Genomic DNA, 18,833 nt, shown 5'->3' on the forward strand with positions numbered 1-18,833 from the left:
TCACAAGTTCATGTGAAGACTGATAATGTGGCTGTGAGCCATTTCCTGACTCAGAAGAAGTTGACACCGAAACAGGCTCGTTGGCAAGAATTCCTCGCAGAGTTCGACTTGGCCTTGGATTACAAGCCAGGAAAGAACAATAACGTGGCCGATGCCTTGAGTCGCAAAGCAGAGCTAGCAGCACTTCAGCGACAAGTTTCTCAAGTTACCAGCACTTTACAGCAGAGAATTCAGAATGGTTTGAACAGTGATCCCCAGGCGAAGGCCATATTGGATATGGTGCAGAAGGGGAAAGCACGCCGTTTCTGGCTTCGGGATGGGTTGTTATATACCACCAAGAGCCGCATGTTTGTTCCACGTGCGGACGGGCTAAGACGAGAACTGATGAGGGAGTGTCACGACACTCCATGGGCTGGCCATCCGGGCTGGCGCCGCACATTAGCTCTCTTGGAGCGAGGATACTACTGGCCGAACATCCGTGATGATGTGTTAGACTATGTGAGGACCTGCCTCATTTGCCAGCAAGACAAGATCGAGCGCGACAAACCTATCGGGCTGCTGGAACCGCTTCCAGTCCCCCAAAGGCCTTGGGAAAGTGTTTCTATGGACTTTGTCACAGGTTTGCCGAAGGTTGCAGAGTATGGATCCATCCTTGTGGTTGTGGACCGTTTCTCCAAATATGCTACATTTATACCGACCTCGACATATTGCTCAGCAGAAGAAACAGCGCACTTGTTCCTCAAGCATGTCATCAAGTATTGGGGTGTGCCCAAGAACATTGTCAGCGACAGAGATTCAAGATTTACAGGGAGATTCTGGACCGAATTGTTCAGATTACTTGGGTCTCAGCTTGACTTTTCGACCAGTGGACATCCACAAACAGATGGGCAGACTGAAAGATTTAATGCCATGTTGGAGGAATATCTTAGGCATTTTGTCACTGCCAACCAAAAGGATTGGGCGAATCTACTTGATGTCGCACAGTTCTGTTTCAACCTTCAGAAGAGCTCTTCCTCCAACAAGAGTCCTTTTGAACTTATTACTGGCCAACAACCTTTAACTCCTCATACTATTGTTTCAGGATATCAGGGACAGTGTCCAAGGGCGTACAAGTTTGCTAAGTTTTGGCAGGACAACAATGAAATTGCCAGATCTTACCTTGAAAAAGCGTCAAAGCGGATGAAGAAATGGGCTGATGAACATCGTCGACCAGATCGTTTCAAAGTTGGTGACTTAGTTCTACTCAAGACAGATCAGTTGAGAAGGTTCAACCGAGTACAGCGAGCACACAGGGGTCTACTACAGCGTTATGAAGGTCCAATGCTCATCCTCTCTCGAGTCGGCAAGGTCTCCTACAAGCTGAAGTTACCGCACTGGTTACGCAACATCCACCCTGTCTTCCATGCCAGCTGTCTCAAGCCATTCCATGCAGATCCAGCAGATCCAGCACGCAGCATTCCAACACGTTCACCTTCTCGTTCAACAATCCAGCCGGAACGTGTTGTCGACCAAGTTCTCGCCGAGCGTCAAGTCAGCAGCAGTTCAAGCAAGCAGCAGCACATGGAGTACTTTGTCACTTGGAAGAACTTGCCAGAATGTGAAGCCACCTGGGAAAGAGCAGAGAACCTACAACCATTCAAGCAGAAGATTGAAGAGTTTGTCAGGGACAATGCGACGAGGACGTCTGCAGAATAGGTGGGGGAGACTGTAACGGCCATGTACTCTGACACCTAGAGTTTAGGTGTAGCTCGCCCCGGAGTCACCCGGGAGCCCCTATGTAACACTATGTAAGGCTCGTTATGAAGCCATGTCAGCCCCCGTACCAGGGCATATCTGTTAGCTTAGGGTACGTGTCAGCCCCGTGCCAGGGCATCCTTGTTAGCTTAGTGGCATTTTCGTAATAAGGGAGTATGACCGGCCTCTACTTTTGATGTTCCCTTCTGGAAATCTAGTAAAGACTTAGCATACACTTTGTAGGAAGGGTGTCAGTGCTGTCCCAATCCCCGGCCTACACCCACGTTGTTGAAGCCCTTGAAGCCCAGCTCCGTGGAGGTCCCGCGTGTCATAGGATCATCAATTGCTTGTAACGCATCTATTTGCTTTTATACCGCGTTACACCGTGTAATCAATATTATATCAACAAAGTTGCCTTCGGGCTTTATCTCGTGTTGCCTCGTTTACTTGTTTGCTAGCTACGTGTGTGTGGTGTACGATCATTTTACAGGCTTGCAAGTGGATTTGACCCCCTTGCGCCGCACGACCCCGCTTCGAAAGAATAGGGCCGTGACACATAGGCACGAACAAATATGAACAAACTCTAATCTATATAATTAAATACAATTGTAGGACCACTCCAACTATAATTTTGAAGTGGGGTCCACATTACTCCCTCTATTCTCTTTTCTCCTCATCCTTATCAATTTTATTGTATTTTCTCTCTAGCTCTCCTCTCTATGATAATATCCCTCTATTACCTCATTTTCAATAATATCTCTTTAACTTTCTTATTTTTCATCATTTATCTCTTTGACTCACTTTATTGTTTTTCATCTTCTACCATTTCTTAATAATACATCTTTTTTTTTATTTTATTTTTATTTTTCTCTTTTACCCATTTAATATCAAAAAATTTCAATCTCAACTACAATTTTGTAGGGTATAAATGTCTCATCCTACTATAGTTGAGTCAAGTTTACTTATTACACATTTCATTTTTTTTCCTTCAACTTTATTATTTTTTTCTTTTCTCCCCATCTTTTTTAATAATACTGTAAAACCCCGAATTTTCAATTCGTATCTCGAGAAAATAATAAATAGTTGAATTTTAAGAAAATCTTAAAAGTGGGACTTAGGGGTAAAATTTTAGAATGTTTCTGATCATTTTTAATGGAATCTGACCTCACCATTGGATTCAAAATGATCGAAAAACATACTTTAGCCTGTAAGCACGCTTAAATGCGAGTCCGAATATAAAAGTTGTAAAATCCTCGATTACCGGGTCGGACCAAGCTAAAATAATGACTTGTTGGTAGAGAAAGAATTGTTAAGATTCGATCATACCATTGGGTTCCTAAAGAAAAATTATTGAACATGGACTATTTATTTATCATTTTTGAAGATCAAGAAGTCGAATTATCGTAAAAAACGAAAACGACATCAAGTTTAGGGGTCACCTCAGGCCAAAAATGTAAATTTTTTATGGAGACATAATTTGTAGAAATTGATTGTACCATTAGATCCGGAACGAAAAATTATGCGAAATAGAATATTCATTTGTCAGTTTTGGAGTCCGGATGGTCAAGTTATCGTCAATCAAAACAATTGACAAAATACCGAATTTATCCCAAATTTTATATAAATAAAAAATTTTAATTTTTTTTTTTAAACTTCGTCTCCTCCAACCCACCCAAACAGCGCGATATATATAAACGAAAATTTCATTTTTCGTCCGATCTTTCACCTCAGATCCCTCGCAAACGGTCCACTTTCGACGATCGCCACAGAAGAGAAAAAGATCTGCAGCTGCGTTCTCTATAAAACCCACCCAAGATCCATTCATTTCATCTTCTCTTTCACCCCATATCGTCGAAAATCAGCCGTACGTATATACAAAGATTTCGTAACTTCGACCTCGGATTTCATCCGTTTCGGGGTCAAATCGTCCTCCGCCGCAAAAGGGAGAAGGGACGAGCACATCGGGATCTTCAAAATCACCAGGCCGATTTCGAAAATCAGTCGCTTTGAAGTTTAGTCCGTCTCGATTTCCGTGCCAATCGCCTCAATTTCGGCGCACACGCTTCGATCCTTTCGCCTAAAGATAGTAAGGAACTCTCAATTTCTATTAGTAATCGTAGATTGTGAAAATTGCATATAGGATTTTATCGGAAAAATTTTGATGTATTTCTAAAATATAGAATTCTTTTGTTATTTAAAAATTCAAGCCAGAAATTATATATTTGATATGTTTAATTGTAATTTTTAACAAATTATACGTGGGTAGGATATTTTAACGGGTTATTTCCATCAATTGGGTCGTGTGCACTGCTCGAACCCCGTTTTGATATAAAATTTGTATTCTTTTTCAATATTATTGGGAAAAAAATAAATTTTATAGTTGAAAAATGTGATTTAATATTCAATGAACTCATATTAAGTTGATGAATATCAGAAAATGGATATTTTATTGAAGAGATTGAAAATTGTAAAAATCGAAAAAAGGGAAAAAGGGTATGAAACGGTAAAATGTCAGAGTCACACCTGAGGGGTAATGTCTGCATTTTACGTTGTTGTGTTGTGTGTAGGTTGGTGAACAGATATCTAGGAATAATGTTAATGGTTGCATGTTTATTTAAATTTCTGTTAGCGCGAAGCGCTGTGTATTTTTCCGTTATGTTATTTATTTTAGGCCGGGTGGTCACACTTGCATGGTAGGAAACTGGATATCCATTATCAACCTTGTATTGTTAATTTATCTTTTGTTTTCAAATGAAAATAATATATATATATATGTAACTATTTTGTGAGCTGTTAAAGAGTCTGTGAATGCCTGAAGGGATAGTGCGTCATATCATCCGGAGTGGTGTACTATCCTGGAATGTACGGTAGGGACCACCAAGCTCATACGTGGTATGGAACGCGTAAGAGAGTGGAGTCACAACTGGAATCCGGGTTATTCCTCTCTATCTTTACCAGTGAACTTGTAATGTAGAGGTGGTCGTATACGAATGGTTTGTATATTTGGGAATCACATGCACGCCTGATAGGCATAGACGAAGATGATTAGTCAGTGATCACTAACAATCTATAGTAGTCGAACGTTCTGACACATCGAAAAGAGATCAATTGCTTACGGTCACGTCAAACGGCCAGTCTGAGCCGGATAAATGGTCAACTAAGCGTGGTAAACAGCGACCAACCACAAAATCAGGAACTAAAAGCCAGAGAAGAATTGTAACATCATGTCCCGACTGAGAGCGATCCAGTCGTGAATCCCAACTCTCTAATTCCAATACTCCACCATTGTGTATTATGTATCTGTTGCTTATTTTGATATATAAAATGAAATCCATGTTTAATATTTCTATTTGGTCAATTAGATTTGTATATAAAGAAAATGATATAGTGAGTACTGTTAATTGATGTAATGTCAGTTTAAAAAATGTTTAGTTGCTAATCCCTAGCTATATGTACCAGTTAATTGTAGTTTCTTCTGTAAAATTTTATATATTTTAAAATGATTCAGTATGCGTATTCGTTCATGTTAGGAGGGATTATTAGCAGAAATTGTGTTCTTCCTTACTGGGTAACCATTGTTATTCACCCTTTCCTTCTCCATTTTTTTAGTTTCAGATCCGAAGTTTAGCGAGGCAAGTGTAGAACATGAGGGAAAATCATCTGGTGGGTCAGATAGACAACCGGAGTCCGTCATTTTGTGAGTATTGGGGTTATACCCCCTAGTGGTATCAAATTGTCCAAAAGTATTATAGAGTTTGTTCTGAGAGTTAGGATTTTTATTAGAGTGAGAAATAATTGTATAATCCTGTATTCTGGTTACTCTTCCGCACTCTGTTCTTTCTTACGTTATTAGACGTATATAAGCTTCTGCTAGTATTATATTTTGTATATGTATGCAGAATTATATGTCGTTTATCAGATGCAGGTTGAACGCCTTGGAATGCTAACATAAACAGAGGAAATCATGCCGAAATTTCGAGGTGCCACCTACTACCTCGAGATCTGACATGGGAATTTGTGTTAGCGTTTGGCGGGGCGCCACAAATACCCCCTCTAACTTTATGCCCCTTTAACCCCAAAGATGATGCATGTGTTATAGGTACAAACAAATCTAGTATGTATCAAATTGGAAGAACCCTTTTTTATCTATCGAGGAACCTTAATTTATAATCATATATACATACATCATATTATTACTTTAATGTTTTAAACTTGGATAGATGAATGATGTATATCCACGTTGGACCATACAAAAACTTTAGTTAAAATGATAACATGTAATTTTACTCGGATTCTTAATCAAGAAAAAAGAAAAGAAAAAAAGAGTAGTATGTACTTGTACTCAAACAACTTAATTGAAGAAGTTGATATTATCTAATACATTGCCAACCCTAGTTTTAAGAGATTCATGTGTTCGGTCAAGTAATTTGACAGGGGTTATATCAAAATTTAAAATATAGTTGCCTATTTGCGCTCGCTTCTTGATTATGTGATTACTCGAAGTCATTAATTGTCACTTACTGAAACGACGATCTGAATAACCATATAGATCTTTGTCCAAATGACAACGTTGATTACATGGAAGGATATGGGTTGTGACTGACTATATTACCACATGGACCAAAATGTCTCATACATCCAAGTTGAGGTCAAGGACTTGGTTTTCAATTAGGACCCAAATGGTTTACTTATTGGATTTGATTTTTGATGAACAATGTTGATCAAATGGTGTATTTTAAATTATATAAATAATGTATGTAAATTATATTATATTTTTATCAAATCGAAGCGAATTGAATCATGATTGGTCCAAAAATATTAGTTTTTCATATTAGATTGTACAAAATCCAAATCAAGTTCGAGCCTAATGAATTTCTTATCGTATTTGTACCAATCTGATATAAATCCCATATGTGGACAGTAATACAATATAACCCATTTTGTAGAATCTTTAATTCTCAATACGTCCCCCGCCTTTAAGACAAATTTCAAAGTGCTGCTATCATCTAGATATTACTTGAGTTTCTAATGGTCGTTGTGGTTTATTTTGCCGAATAGTGAATTGCATACTCATAATTTTGAAGATTTAAATGTAAATTTTAATACATTCTTATTATTTGTGATTGTGGATGACTAAAGAGCAACATACTTTCAAATTTGAAGTTTTAGACGTAACATTTGATTTGAATGTCTATTTCACCAAGATTTAAGAAGAAAAAAGAAAAAAGAAAAAAAAAACCAATGAATTTGTTACTTTTTTTTAGTAGGGGTAAATTATCCATTGGATAGATCTTTTCGATGTATTATATTCGCAAAATAGACATTTAGATTAGACATTGTACCTTTTTTAAGATTAAGGTTAAACATGGATGTCCATTTCGCCAGTATAATATATGTATTTCGAGTATTTCAAGAAAAAATATCCATTAAGTGGAAAAACTTATCACTTCTAAAAAACAAGCTCATCGCTTTCCCTAGGAGAAGAGTTTGTCACTTTAAGGTTTTTCAAGCAACGAGCTCGTCACTGAGGTAAAGCAGAAATCTCGTTATTGGATTAACCTTCTCGAAACACCCCAAAAACATATATTATATTTGTCAAAATGGACATTTGGATTGAATGTTACACTTTAAAAAAAATATATATATATATTATTAAGGTTTACTATTATAAGTGACTAATTCACAGCTCGATAGATCTCTCAAAATACACAAATGCATATATTTTCTCAGTGAAACAAAAAATCAGATTAAACCCTAATTGTAAAAAGATGATATATGCATTCTTGGTCATTTAAGAAAATATATCCAATGATGGATTGGCTATTTCTAAAGAAAAAAGAATGAGGAAATTACTAAATTGACTCTATGGGATTTTTTCTTCTTATACATAGTTCGTAACTTTGGGCAATGGCTTGATAGTCCATTTAGTAGATATTTTATTTCTTGATGTTCCATCGACCTCATCTCATGTCCCTTTTATAATGTTTTGAAATACCTAAAGTCAAATTATCTTTTTTTTTTTGTCAACTTCTTTACATACTTAATTTTTCTAATGATGATTGCAACCATTTTATCGATTTTTTATCGTGATTGACAAATGGAAAATGATATATTCCTAATTTAAGACAATTATGTGTATTCTTTTCAATTTATTGGACGATTTATACAAATAAACGAAGAACAAAGTCGAGATTCTAATTTTTTTTTAAAGATTACATTGTAACTTTTGATTTAAGTGTTTGCTTCACAACTATAATATTAGCATTTTTGGTATTTCAAGAAGATTTATTCCGTATCAAAGTCGAAAAAGAAAAAAAATAATGAAAAAACTAATAACATTTGTATTGTCGAGTTCAACATTATATTGTTGAGCTCGACTGTTTTTAAAAATTTGAATTCAAGCTATTTTGATGAATATATCTATCACCGTAGTTGATGTATCCGTCGTAATAGCTCTTACAAAATTTCCCCCTCAACAATTTTTGAAAATTGATGATTTTTGATAATACGAGCTATTGTGGCGGATATATTAACTACATCTACAGATATATCCACAACAATAGCTTGTTTTCAAAAATTTAAAAAATTATCAAACTCAATGTTAAAAAGTGACAGGTTCGATAATAAAAATTGATGGACAACTAGAGATGGAGAGTTGGTTAACTAATCAACTCACGTGAGTATTGGATATTCTCTTATCTATTCTCTAATTCAAAAATAGGGCTTAAAATGGGTTGGGTCCAAGTCGGATATGTGTCTACCCATATTCATATACAGATTTTTAATTTGGGTCCAAATCTAGATCTTATTAGTTCAAACCATATCCGTTTTTTTACTTTCATTAAACTCATATCCAGATCTGATCTGACCGAATTAATTGATTTGGACCGGTCGAGTTGGATAATTTCAAATTATTACAAAATAATTTATTAAAAAATGTGATTTAATTCAAGACCTCTCCTCTCCTGAAAAAAAACTTTATTCACTACATCTAGTATTTATTTGTTAATGAATTGTAGATTAAAAAAAAAAAAATTATAATATATAACACATAAAGTAATATACCATTTGGATATAAATGAATATAGGGATGAGTTCATATCTGACCCGTATTTGACTCGGATCAATAGACATCAACCCATATCTGATCCACATTTTAATTCGGATATACTTTAAATGATTAAATCCGTTAAAAAGCAAATTCAAATCACTTGAATTTCGAATAAAATCTAACCCATTTTAAGCCATATTCAAAAAAGCATATTCACCTATATTCACCCGCTTGTGATGTCGACCTCCACCAACCTACTTGTAGTGCATCCTCTGCCCAAACAATCCTCGATAAAATCACACAAATCTCGAAGAACATCTACCGGTTTAGAACTAGGGACGAAGATATTACGTTGTTGTCAGGTGGACGGTATTGTCACATCTTCCATCTTCCTTCAAAGTGCGATTTTCGGATATAACGCACTAGCTCAATTTATGAAAATACCCTTAAGACATTTCGAAAGATATGACGTTATATGACGTATCCGATAAGTATATTTGCTTTATGGGAATTAGGGTAATTTAGTAATTTGAAAAAGATACCAGGTGTAATTATGGAATTTTACTGTACTATTTGAAAAGAAAAAGAAAAAAAATAATTCAAACTGTTTTCTGGGGAATGATTTGTATAAAACCCTCATTTCTCACACCAATTCGACACCATCGTTCTTCTTTCTTTCCTTCAATCTCTCGTTTGGTTCATCGAGGGTAAGTAAGCTCAGCTTCTCTGAACTTTCATGGAGATTTAGAGTTATTAGTTCTGTTTTTTCCCTGAATCTGTTGATCTGGACCAGTTCTTTTGAGTTGTTAATCTCGTTTTCCTTTATTTTATGGTTTGGATTCGTTAAATAAAGAGCTAAGAATATGTAGATTTATTATCATATTTGCTCCAGAGAATTACTCGAACATGTTAGTGTTTTAAGTTATTGATGATGATCTGATCATCGCGTGTTATATTTGTTTTTTTTGTCGGTAGTTTCTTTTGGTTTTCGAACCAATACATTTTAGTTTGATTTATATGCGATATGTTTTACCCTATATTTGCTTGATTTTGTATATTTTTCTGGATTGATTGTGATCTGTTTGTGGTTTTGCTTGACTCAAATGCGTGAGATTTGTATTTTAATGTATGCTGCATTCATTTGGTTGACAGCTAGATTTTTTTGATTCAGATTGCTGTCTCTATCTCTCTCATGTGTTTTTAAGCTTGATATGTGAGTTGGTGGTTTGGATCTATTAAATCAAGTTAATCAGATGTAGACAGGGGCGGAACCAGGATTTTTGATCAGTGGGGGCTAAGTGGTAACAATGGCCGCGTTTCCTTCTATGCAAATGTTGGGCTTGTCACAATAAACAATCATTGGCCAATGATCACTATAAGAGTGAAAAAAGATTCAAGTTAAAGCCATGGATTTAAGCAAAATTTTGACTTTAACGAAACTTTTCCGAATTTATCTGAATTAATCATATTGAATCTTCTCCGAATAATTATCGAATCCAAACTTTGTTACTATGTTTCTTGAAAATGAATATTGAATAGCGATTGAAGGTGAGGACCATGAATTCATTTTCATTAACGGTCCACTTTCTACACATTGGATCAAGCCCAAAATAGATTTTGTTATTTTATTTTATTTTTAATCTGAGTTTTCCCATGAAATCTAGAGAGTCATGGTGTTGAATTGCCAATGTGGGAATCCATGTGGGTCCAAATAGCCTAGTAAGATTTCAAGGGAGGCATGTATCACTTTGAAAGCACGGGTATATTTTTAATATCAGTAAAAATGGGGGGCTAAATCTTTTATTATTATTATTATTATAAATTAAGTTCAATGGGCCTAGGGTCGTGTAAGGATATAAGTTGTCAATTTGAAAAAACACGGGTATATGTGAAATATAAATTAAAATGTGGGAGGTTAAATCATTATTTTATTTTTTTTCAAAAAGTTCAGTCGGGGCTATAGCCATACTTGTCCCTGCTTGGCTCTGCCCCTGGAAGTAGATTTCTTCTCAGATCTGTCCCATAAAATTAATCAATTGTTTTAGCATGTACAAGTGATTCATATAGATTTTTGTTTGACTTTCGAATCAATGCATTGTATTTTATTCTGAAAGTTTAGTTTCATTTATATGCTAAATGTGTTATAGCATTTTGGCATGATTTGCGTATTTCAATGAATGCATTGTGATCTGTCTGTGTATATGCTTCACTCAAAAGCATGAGATTTGTACTCGAGGAATTGAATTTTCCATTTCTTTAACCAGATTGTATTTTTAATCTATGCCAGGGGTGGATTTACAGAGGGGGCTGTTGCCTCCACCCACAAGAATTTTATAGCTTATAAGATTTATATGCTATTGCAATGGATAACAGCGGTAGAAAGAAAAATCCACAGCTATTGCTCCCACAAGAAATTTTAAAAATTTTAAGTGTCTTTGTTGCCCCCACGTAGACAAAATCTTGGCTCCACCCCCTGATCTATGCTGCAGTTATTGAATCTTTAGACCAAATTTTTTAGATTCAGATCTCTCTCTCTCTCTTGCAAAAGAAATCTTTTAGTTATTCAAATATTTTTTTCAGCTTTTTATTTATATATTGTTTAAGGGTGCAACTTGGTCTGGTTCAAACCGAAAACAGAACCAAACTGATAGCTTTGGGGTGGTTTGGTTCAGTTTGGAACAAGTTGCGGTTCGGTTCCGGGTTATGAAAATGGTGAACTGATCAATTTGGTTCGGTTCTTGGATCAAGCTTGTAAACAATCGAGCCAAACAGAGAACCGAACCCCTATGCAATAAATAAATATATACGTTTATAATAATTATTATGAATTATTTTAGGAGTTAGGACATAGATTAGTGATCTTTTATGAATAAACTAATGACTTTTCATGGATAGATTTGTGATTTGAATGAAATTTTATGTTTGTTTTTTCATTAAAAGATATTACTTACAATTTATAGATTATTGACAATCCGTAGAACCAAACCGACTTTAATTCGGTTTGCGTTGGTTTGGTTCTAATGGAATTTGGTTCAGTTCTGGTTCTTATTTAGTGGAACCGACCTATGTCGGTTCGGTTCCAATTTGACCTCAAACTGAACCAAGTTGACCCCTAATACTGTTTACTTGATTGTAACTGATTTCAGCTTACCTAAGTTCATTCTTTCTATATTTAACACTTAACATAAGCTGAATTATCTTAAAAAATACTCCTCTCAAATGCTGGAATAAACTATTTGGATCTATCTGTTTATCAAGTTAGTTGTGAGTCAATGTGCTTGACACACTTCATATCTATACCAATGTGCATGGGCCCGTGTCTTGTCTTATAGACTATAGCTAGCAGTTATAATAAATTTGCTCCTCAATATTTTTCTGCTTTTTTGGTTTCACATGATTGTTGAGTTATCTTTCTGATATCTGCTTGGTTGCAGTTTTGCTAGATTCAATTCTATAAGAGCCATGGCATCGCATATTGTTGGATACCCTCGCATGGGACCAAAGAGAGAGCTTAAGTTCGCCCTGGAATCTTTTTGGGATGGAAAGAGTACTGCGGATGACCTGCAAAAGGTCGCAAAGGATCTACGGATTTCTATTTGGAAACAAATGGCTAGTGCAGGAACCAAGTTCATTCCCAGCAATACCTTCTCATACTATGACCAGGTCTTAGATACCACTGCCATGCTTGGGGCAGTTCCGCCAAGATATGGATGGGCAGGAGGTGAGATAGGCCTTGACGTTTATTTCTCCATGGCTAGAGGGAACGCCACTCTTCCTGCTATGGAAATGACTAAGTGGTTTGATACCAACTAGTAAGTGTACCTGGTTTAATTAGCCAAGTCTTGTTGTCTTTATACAATGTCTTAGTCGGATCAATGAGACCTGTAAACTCTTTTACATTTCTTATTCAGGGATGCAACTTGGTCCAATCCAAACCGAGAACCGATAGCCTTGGGCTGGTTTGGTTTCGAACAGGTTGCAGTTTGGTTCTGGGTTAAGAAAATGGAGAACCAATCAATTCGGTTTGGTTCTTGGTTCAAGGCTTGTGTAGAACCGAACCAAACCCTTATGTAATGTTTAAATTTACTATGAATTATTTTAGGAGTTAAGACATAGATTAATGATTTATTAAATGAAATTTAATGTATTATATATTTGTTTTTTCATTAAAAATATGTTGGCGAGCAAGTTTATTGACTATTGGCAACTCATAGAATTGAGCCGAACCAAACGAAACCAAACTGACCTTAGTTTGGTTTGGGTTGATTTGGTTCCATTGGCATTTTGGTTCAGTTCAGTTCTAGTTCTTATTTAGTAGAACCAAACACATGTTGGTTTGGTTCCAATTTTGCCTTCAAACCAAACCAAGTTGCACCCCTATTCTCATTTACATCCCATTTCATACTATGCAATAAACATCTTCACAGATTCGACTTAACATCAGTTTTTGATACAGCCACTACATAGTGCCAGAATTGAGTCCTGATCTGACATTTTCATATGCTTCTCATAAGGCGGTGACTGAATACAAGGAGGCAAAGGAGGTACATGATATGATATAACTGTGTAATTTTTTTACTAGGCTACTGTGGTGTCTAGCAATGCGTATTACGCAAAGAAATAATTTTATTGAAGTTATACTGATTCTTTATCACCTATTTGCAGCTTGGAATTGAGACAGTCCCAGTTCTTGTTGGCCCTGTTTCTTACTTGTTGTTGTCGAAACCTGTGAAGGGTGTCGAGAAATCTTTTTCCCTTCTTTCATTGCTTGGAAAGATCATTCCTGTTTACAAGTAAGTTCTTAGGTTTCATAAAAGAATTATCTAAGGTTTGGATATCTGAATTTTTCCTCTTTCGAATTCATTTTTTATGCTTGCCTACACAGAGAAGTTTTGGCTGAGTTGAAGGCCGCCGGAGCTACTTATGTTCAGTTTGACGAGCCAACACTTGTGATGGATTTAGATTCTCATCAATTAAAGGCATTTACTGATGGTTATGGGCAGTTGGAAGATGCATTATCCGGGTTGAACGTCCTTGTTGAGACCTACTTTGCTGATCTCCCCGTTGATGCATACAAGTATGTTGGATTTTCTAGACATGCTTTATTTTTAGGGTGATTTAACAAACCATGCACTAAAATTAAAATTTATTTTTATACCAAAATGACTTAGTATTCATTTTAATTCCGAAATCAGTAATTTGCTGTTTTCGCAATTAAAATATTTTCATTAAAGTGGGGAAAAAATTTCACTGTTTTATAAAACAAAACTTTTTTTTTTTTTTTTCGGAACTGTTTTACTGAAATTAAAACAGGGAAAGTAATTACTGTTTTATAGAACAGGAAAATCTTTTTACTATTTCGGTAAATATTTTTATTCCGAAAACGGTAATTGACCGATTTTGGAATTAAAACGAACAGTGCACTGTTTTGGTAAATTTTCAATTTTACTTCACTGTTTTGGTAATTTGCTCTTATTTTTATATTTTAACTTGACCATTGGATATTTAGCATTTCTCATTGTTCTCTTTTGACTGCCTTTTTTAATCTGGCTTCAGGACCATCATGTCATTGAAGGGGGTCTCTTCAATTGGGTTGGATCTGGTGCGTGGAGGAAAGACCCTTGAATTGGTCAAGAGCTTGGGTTTTCCTTCTGATAAGCATCTCTTTGCTGGGGTGGTTGACGGAAGAAATATTTGGGCTAATGATCTTGAAGATTCTCTCAAGATCCTGAAAACTCTTGAAGGCATCGTTGGTAAAGGTATGTTAGGCATACTCACGATATTCTTTTGCATAGGGTAAATTACACTTTCACCCCCTACGCTTTGGCATAATTTCATGTTGATCCCCTAAAGTTTCAACAACCGCACTTACCTCCCCTATAGTTTTCTAACAGGTTCACTTACCCCCCCCCCCTCTCTTCCGTTTACTTGCCGTTAGCCAAACAGTTAAAAAAATTATTTTACTTTTTATAAAGACCATTTTACCCTTTTTAAAATGTTATTCTTTTTTATACACAAAAATATCCTTGTGAAAAAATGGGTTTACTTGTGAATGCTTAGACGGGTACATTTTTATACTTTAAAATTTAATTTTTTTTGTATAAAAAAAGATTAAGTGAGGGTAAAATAGGAAAATAACATCTGAACTCTAACACCATCTGTGAAAGAGGAGGTAAGTGCAATTGTCAAAATGTTAGGGGGTTAAAATGGAATTTACCCTTTTTGCATATATAATTTGTACTAGTTTTACCTTTCAAAAAAAAAAAAAAATTGTACTAGTTTGAGTCATCCCTTTGAATCCCTAAACTTTGGATGATTGTCAATTGCAGAGAAACTCACGGTTTCTACTTCCTGTTCACTTATGCACACTGCTGTTGATCTGGCAAATGAAACAAAGTTGGATGAGGAGATCAAATCTTGGCTAGCCTTTGCTGCACAAAAAATACTTGAGGTGAATGCCTTGGCTAAGGCATTGACTGGTGAGAAGGATGAGGTATGCTCAGCCCACACAAGATAAATTTTCTTTGCTTGCAATCATGATCACTGTACGGTTTCTTATATCTAATTTCTTTTATAGGCATTCTTTGCCGCCAACGCTGCAACCCAAGCTTCGAGAAAATCATCTCCTAGGGTGAATGATGAAGCTGTTCAGAAAGCAGTAAGTATTGTGGAGATTATCTACTTCCTCCCCTTTTAGGGTATTTTAGAAACACCCCCTGTTATATTGGTGATATTAGGTTTATCCCCTTACAAAATGCCTGATTAGGTTTACCCCCTTACCATAAGTCTACCTTACTTTTTCTTGCTGATTTTACACTAACATTTTTTTTCTTCCCAAAAATTGATTTAGTAAATTAAGTATTTGAAGAGCATTTTGGGAAAAAAAAAAAAAATTCAAAATTTCACCTTTAAATCATTCACGAAAACTCAACCTTGACTTACAGTCAAGGGGGGTAAACCTAATCTTGCATTTTGCAAGGGACTAAGCCTAATATTACGAATTTAACATGGGTATTTCTAAAATACCCTTTTTTTTTAATGATGCATTGGTATCACTTTTTGGTTTCTAATTCACAAACCACAGGCTTCTGCATTGAGGGGATCTGACCACCGCCGTGCCACACCCGTGACTGCTAGACTCGATGCACAGCAGAAGAAGCTGAATCTCCCAATTCTTCCAACCACAACTATTGGGTCGTTTCCTCAAACCATGGATCTCCGAAGGGTCAGGCGGGAATACAAAGCAAACAAGTGAGTCATTTTGTTAAATTTTAAAGAAAATTCTTGTTATAGTGTATACTTGTTTAGTTGTACTCATGCCTGTCAAGTGTGCCCTTACTTAAATTTTTAAGCACGGACATCTTTTTTCTCAACCTGAAGAATTTGCCTTGTTTCTGATAAATCCTTTTGGTGGGTTCATATGGAGAACTGTACAATTTTTAAAATGTCACAAATTCTTACTAGTTGTAATTTACTAAAAATATATTATCTAAAATAATAAGCTAAAAATGCATTATTTCTGAGCATTTATATCATTCCAGGATCTCTGAGGAAGGTTATGTGAAGGCCATTAAAGAAGAGATCAACAAGGTTGTCAAGTTACAGGAAGATTTGGACATTGATGTTCTTGTACATGGAGAGCCTGAGGTAGCATGCTTTATAATCTCTGTTTCAGATCAAATTTATTGATCAATATTCATTCGAAGCTGACAATCACTTCTCTCTTTTCTAATGCTGCAGAGGAATGATATGGTGGAATACTTTGGTGAACAGTTGAAGGGCTTTGCCTTCACTGTTAATGGATGGGTTCAGTCCTATGGTTCACGATGTGTAAAACCACCCATTATCTATGGCGACGTGAGCCGTCCCAAACCCATGACCGTTTTTTGGTCCACCGCTGCACAAAGCATGACCTCTCGTCCAATGAAGGGAATGCTAACCGGGCCAGTAACAATTCTCAACTGGTCTTTTGTGAGGAATGATCAGCCCAGGTTAGTCCACTTCTATGAGTTCATTTTTATATAATTTTCGGGTTAGATGTTTTCGTTTGTTTGATTGGAGTTCATTTCTTTGTTTGTCATTAGGTTTGAAACTTGCTATCAGATTGCCTTGGCAATCAAAAATGAGGTTGAAGATTTGGAATCTGCTGGTATTCAGGTCTGTAGCTACTAAACCTAATTGAAAGAATTATTACCTTTTGGTATTTGCTGTAGAGAGCTGCTATTGGCACCCCAACTTTTACTTATTGCATCCCAATTTCTTAAAATATTTATCACAACACTCCAATTAAAGATTAAAACACACTATTCAAACATTACAAAGATTTGGGAGTTATTAATCAACACTACAAAACATTATAATACTCATTCAAACAATTTCGGTAGTTGTTTACAATTAGGAATTGGCTCGTATAAAATCATAAACGTAAAACTAGAAATCTAACAGAAAAGAGAGATACTATTGATACCCCAACTTTTACTTATTCTCAACCATTCAATTGTTTTATTTATTTATTTTTAATTGTGGTGTAATAAGTAAAAGTTGGGGGGTGTCAAAATCATCTCTCTTGTTGTTGAGTTGGTTTGGTGGGTTTGATCCCTTGAGAAGCACTAGATCCATGATGGAAAGCTCCTATAGGGTGTTCCAACTTGGTTGTTTTTACTTATTGATCCAATTTTTTTATACTAGGCCTCATACTTGTACGAATTCTCATGAACTTATTGAAACATTTCCAATTTATATATCCAGGTGATCCAGATTGATGAAGCTGCGCTGCGAGAAGGTCTGCCTCTCCGCAAATCAGAGCAGCCTTTTTACCTAGATTGGGCTGTCCACTCTTTCAGGATCACAAACTGTGGCACTGAGGACACGACACAGGTTTTTTATTTTACAATGTTATTGTTTTTGGTCCCTCAAAGTTGATTATCGAAACTCAAGAGTCATTAACCTTAATTTCTGATTGATGTTTCTGCAGATTCATACCCACATGTGCTATTCAAACTTCAACGATATCATTCACTCGATCATCGACATGGATGCTGATGTGATCACGATTGAGAATTCACGATCCGATGAGAAACTTCTCTCAGTTTTCCGTGAGGGAGTGAAGTATGGAGCAGGGATTGGACCTGGAGTGTATGATATCCACTCTCCTCGGATCCCAACGACAGAGGAGATTGCTGACCGCATCAACAAGATGTTGGCTGTTCTCGAGATGAATGTTCTCTGGGTGAACCCTGATTGTGGTCTGAAAACCAGAAAATATGGTGAAGTTAAACCAGCCTTGACCAACATGGTTTCTGCAGCAAAACTGCTCCGGACCCAGTTGTCCAGTGCAAAGTGAGAGATCTCTCTTTATATATGGTAATCGGCAACCTCTATGAAGTTTTTTTTTTTTTTTTTTGTTCTGTTTAAAATGTTGGAAGTTTCTTATGTTATTTTTATGGCATGGTGTGATCAAATATTCAATAATTTTTGGAGGTAAAAGCATCTAATTTTGTTGATATATTTTCTAATTATAAATCTTAGCTGGATGATTGGGGTTCTCTACCTTTGTCATTGTGTCTATATCTAAATCCCATACTCGAGAAAATTTTGAATTTATATAATTTAACAAGGCAATAACCTAAGAGGAGTTCTTCTATGAGACTACACTACCTTATTTTTTCATTCTTGTCGAATCAATAAAACCATCTTGAAGTCTAGTTGATCCCAGTTGATTTGGTAGGGTTGGGTTTTGGCAGTGGCCTCTACCTTTAGTTTTGTATGTCATAGTTTTGTATTTGCATCTAAAATTGATTCCTATACTTTTTTCCTTGCATGTTCGAGAGTTAAAATAAATTTGTTCAAAGATTCCCTATATGAATGGGATCAACGTAAGAGATATTTTAAAATTTGATTGTGGTTATAAAAAGACCTTACATCTTGCCTCTCATTTAACTTCTACAAGCTATGTCAAGTTTTCAAGCTCTTTTAAAATGATCAAATTTATCAAATGAGATATTATTTTGTAGGTTATATTTTTATATTTTTCAAAGTATCGTTCTTC

General features: G+C 35.8%; 1 protein-coding gene across 2 annotated transcripts; it reads left to right on the forward strand.

Annotated features, from left to right (window-relative positions):
- The first annotated feature begins 9,344 nt into the window (after window positions 1-9,344).
- LOC147405744 (5-methyltetrahydropteroyltriglutamate--homocysteine methyltransferase 1-like) lies at window positions 9,345-18,330 on the forward strand. Of its 2 annotated transcripts, none has more exons than XM_086433574.1 (14): window positions 9,345-9,492; window positions 12,220-12,597; window positions 13,242-13,329; window positions 13,451-13,578; window positions 13,671-13,862; window positions 14,342-14,544; window positions 15,115-15,278; window positions 15,363-15,443; window positions 15,870-16,036; window positions 16,327-16,432; window positions 16,526-16,776; window positions 16,870-16,942; window positions 17,534-17,662; window positions 17,760-18,330. In XM_086433574.1, the coding sequence occupies exons 1-14, from the start codon at window positions 9,404-9,406 to the stop codon at window positions 18,126-18,128; spliced, it is 2,418 nt and encodes an 805-aa protein (XP_086289700.1). In that variant the 5' UTR covers window positions 9,345-9,403; the 3' UTR covers window positions 18,129-18,330. The 2 variants fall into 2 exon arrangements, with proteins under 2 accessions (XP_086289700.1, XP_086289702.1); XM_086433576.1 differs by having other exon boundaries at window positions 9,473-9,496.
- The last annotated feature ends 503 nt before the right edge of the window (window positions 18,331-18,833 follow it).

The sequence above is a fragment of the Akebia trifoliata genome, chromosome 3 (assembly GCF_017979445.1).
Source record: "Akebia trifoliata isolate Shusen 1 chromosome 3, ASM1797944v1, whole genome shotgun sequence".
NCBI lineage: Eukaryota > Viridiplantae > Streptophyta > Magnoliopsida > Ranunculales > Lardizabalaceae > Akebia > Akebia trifoliata.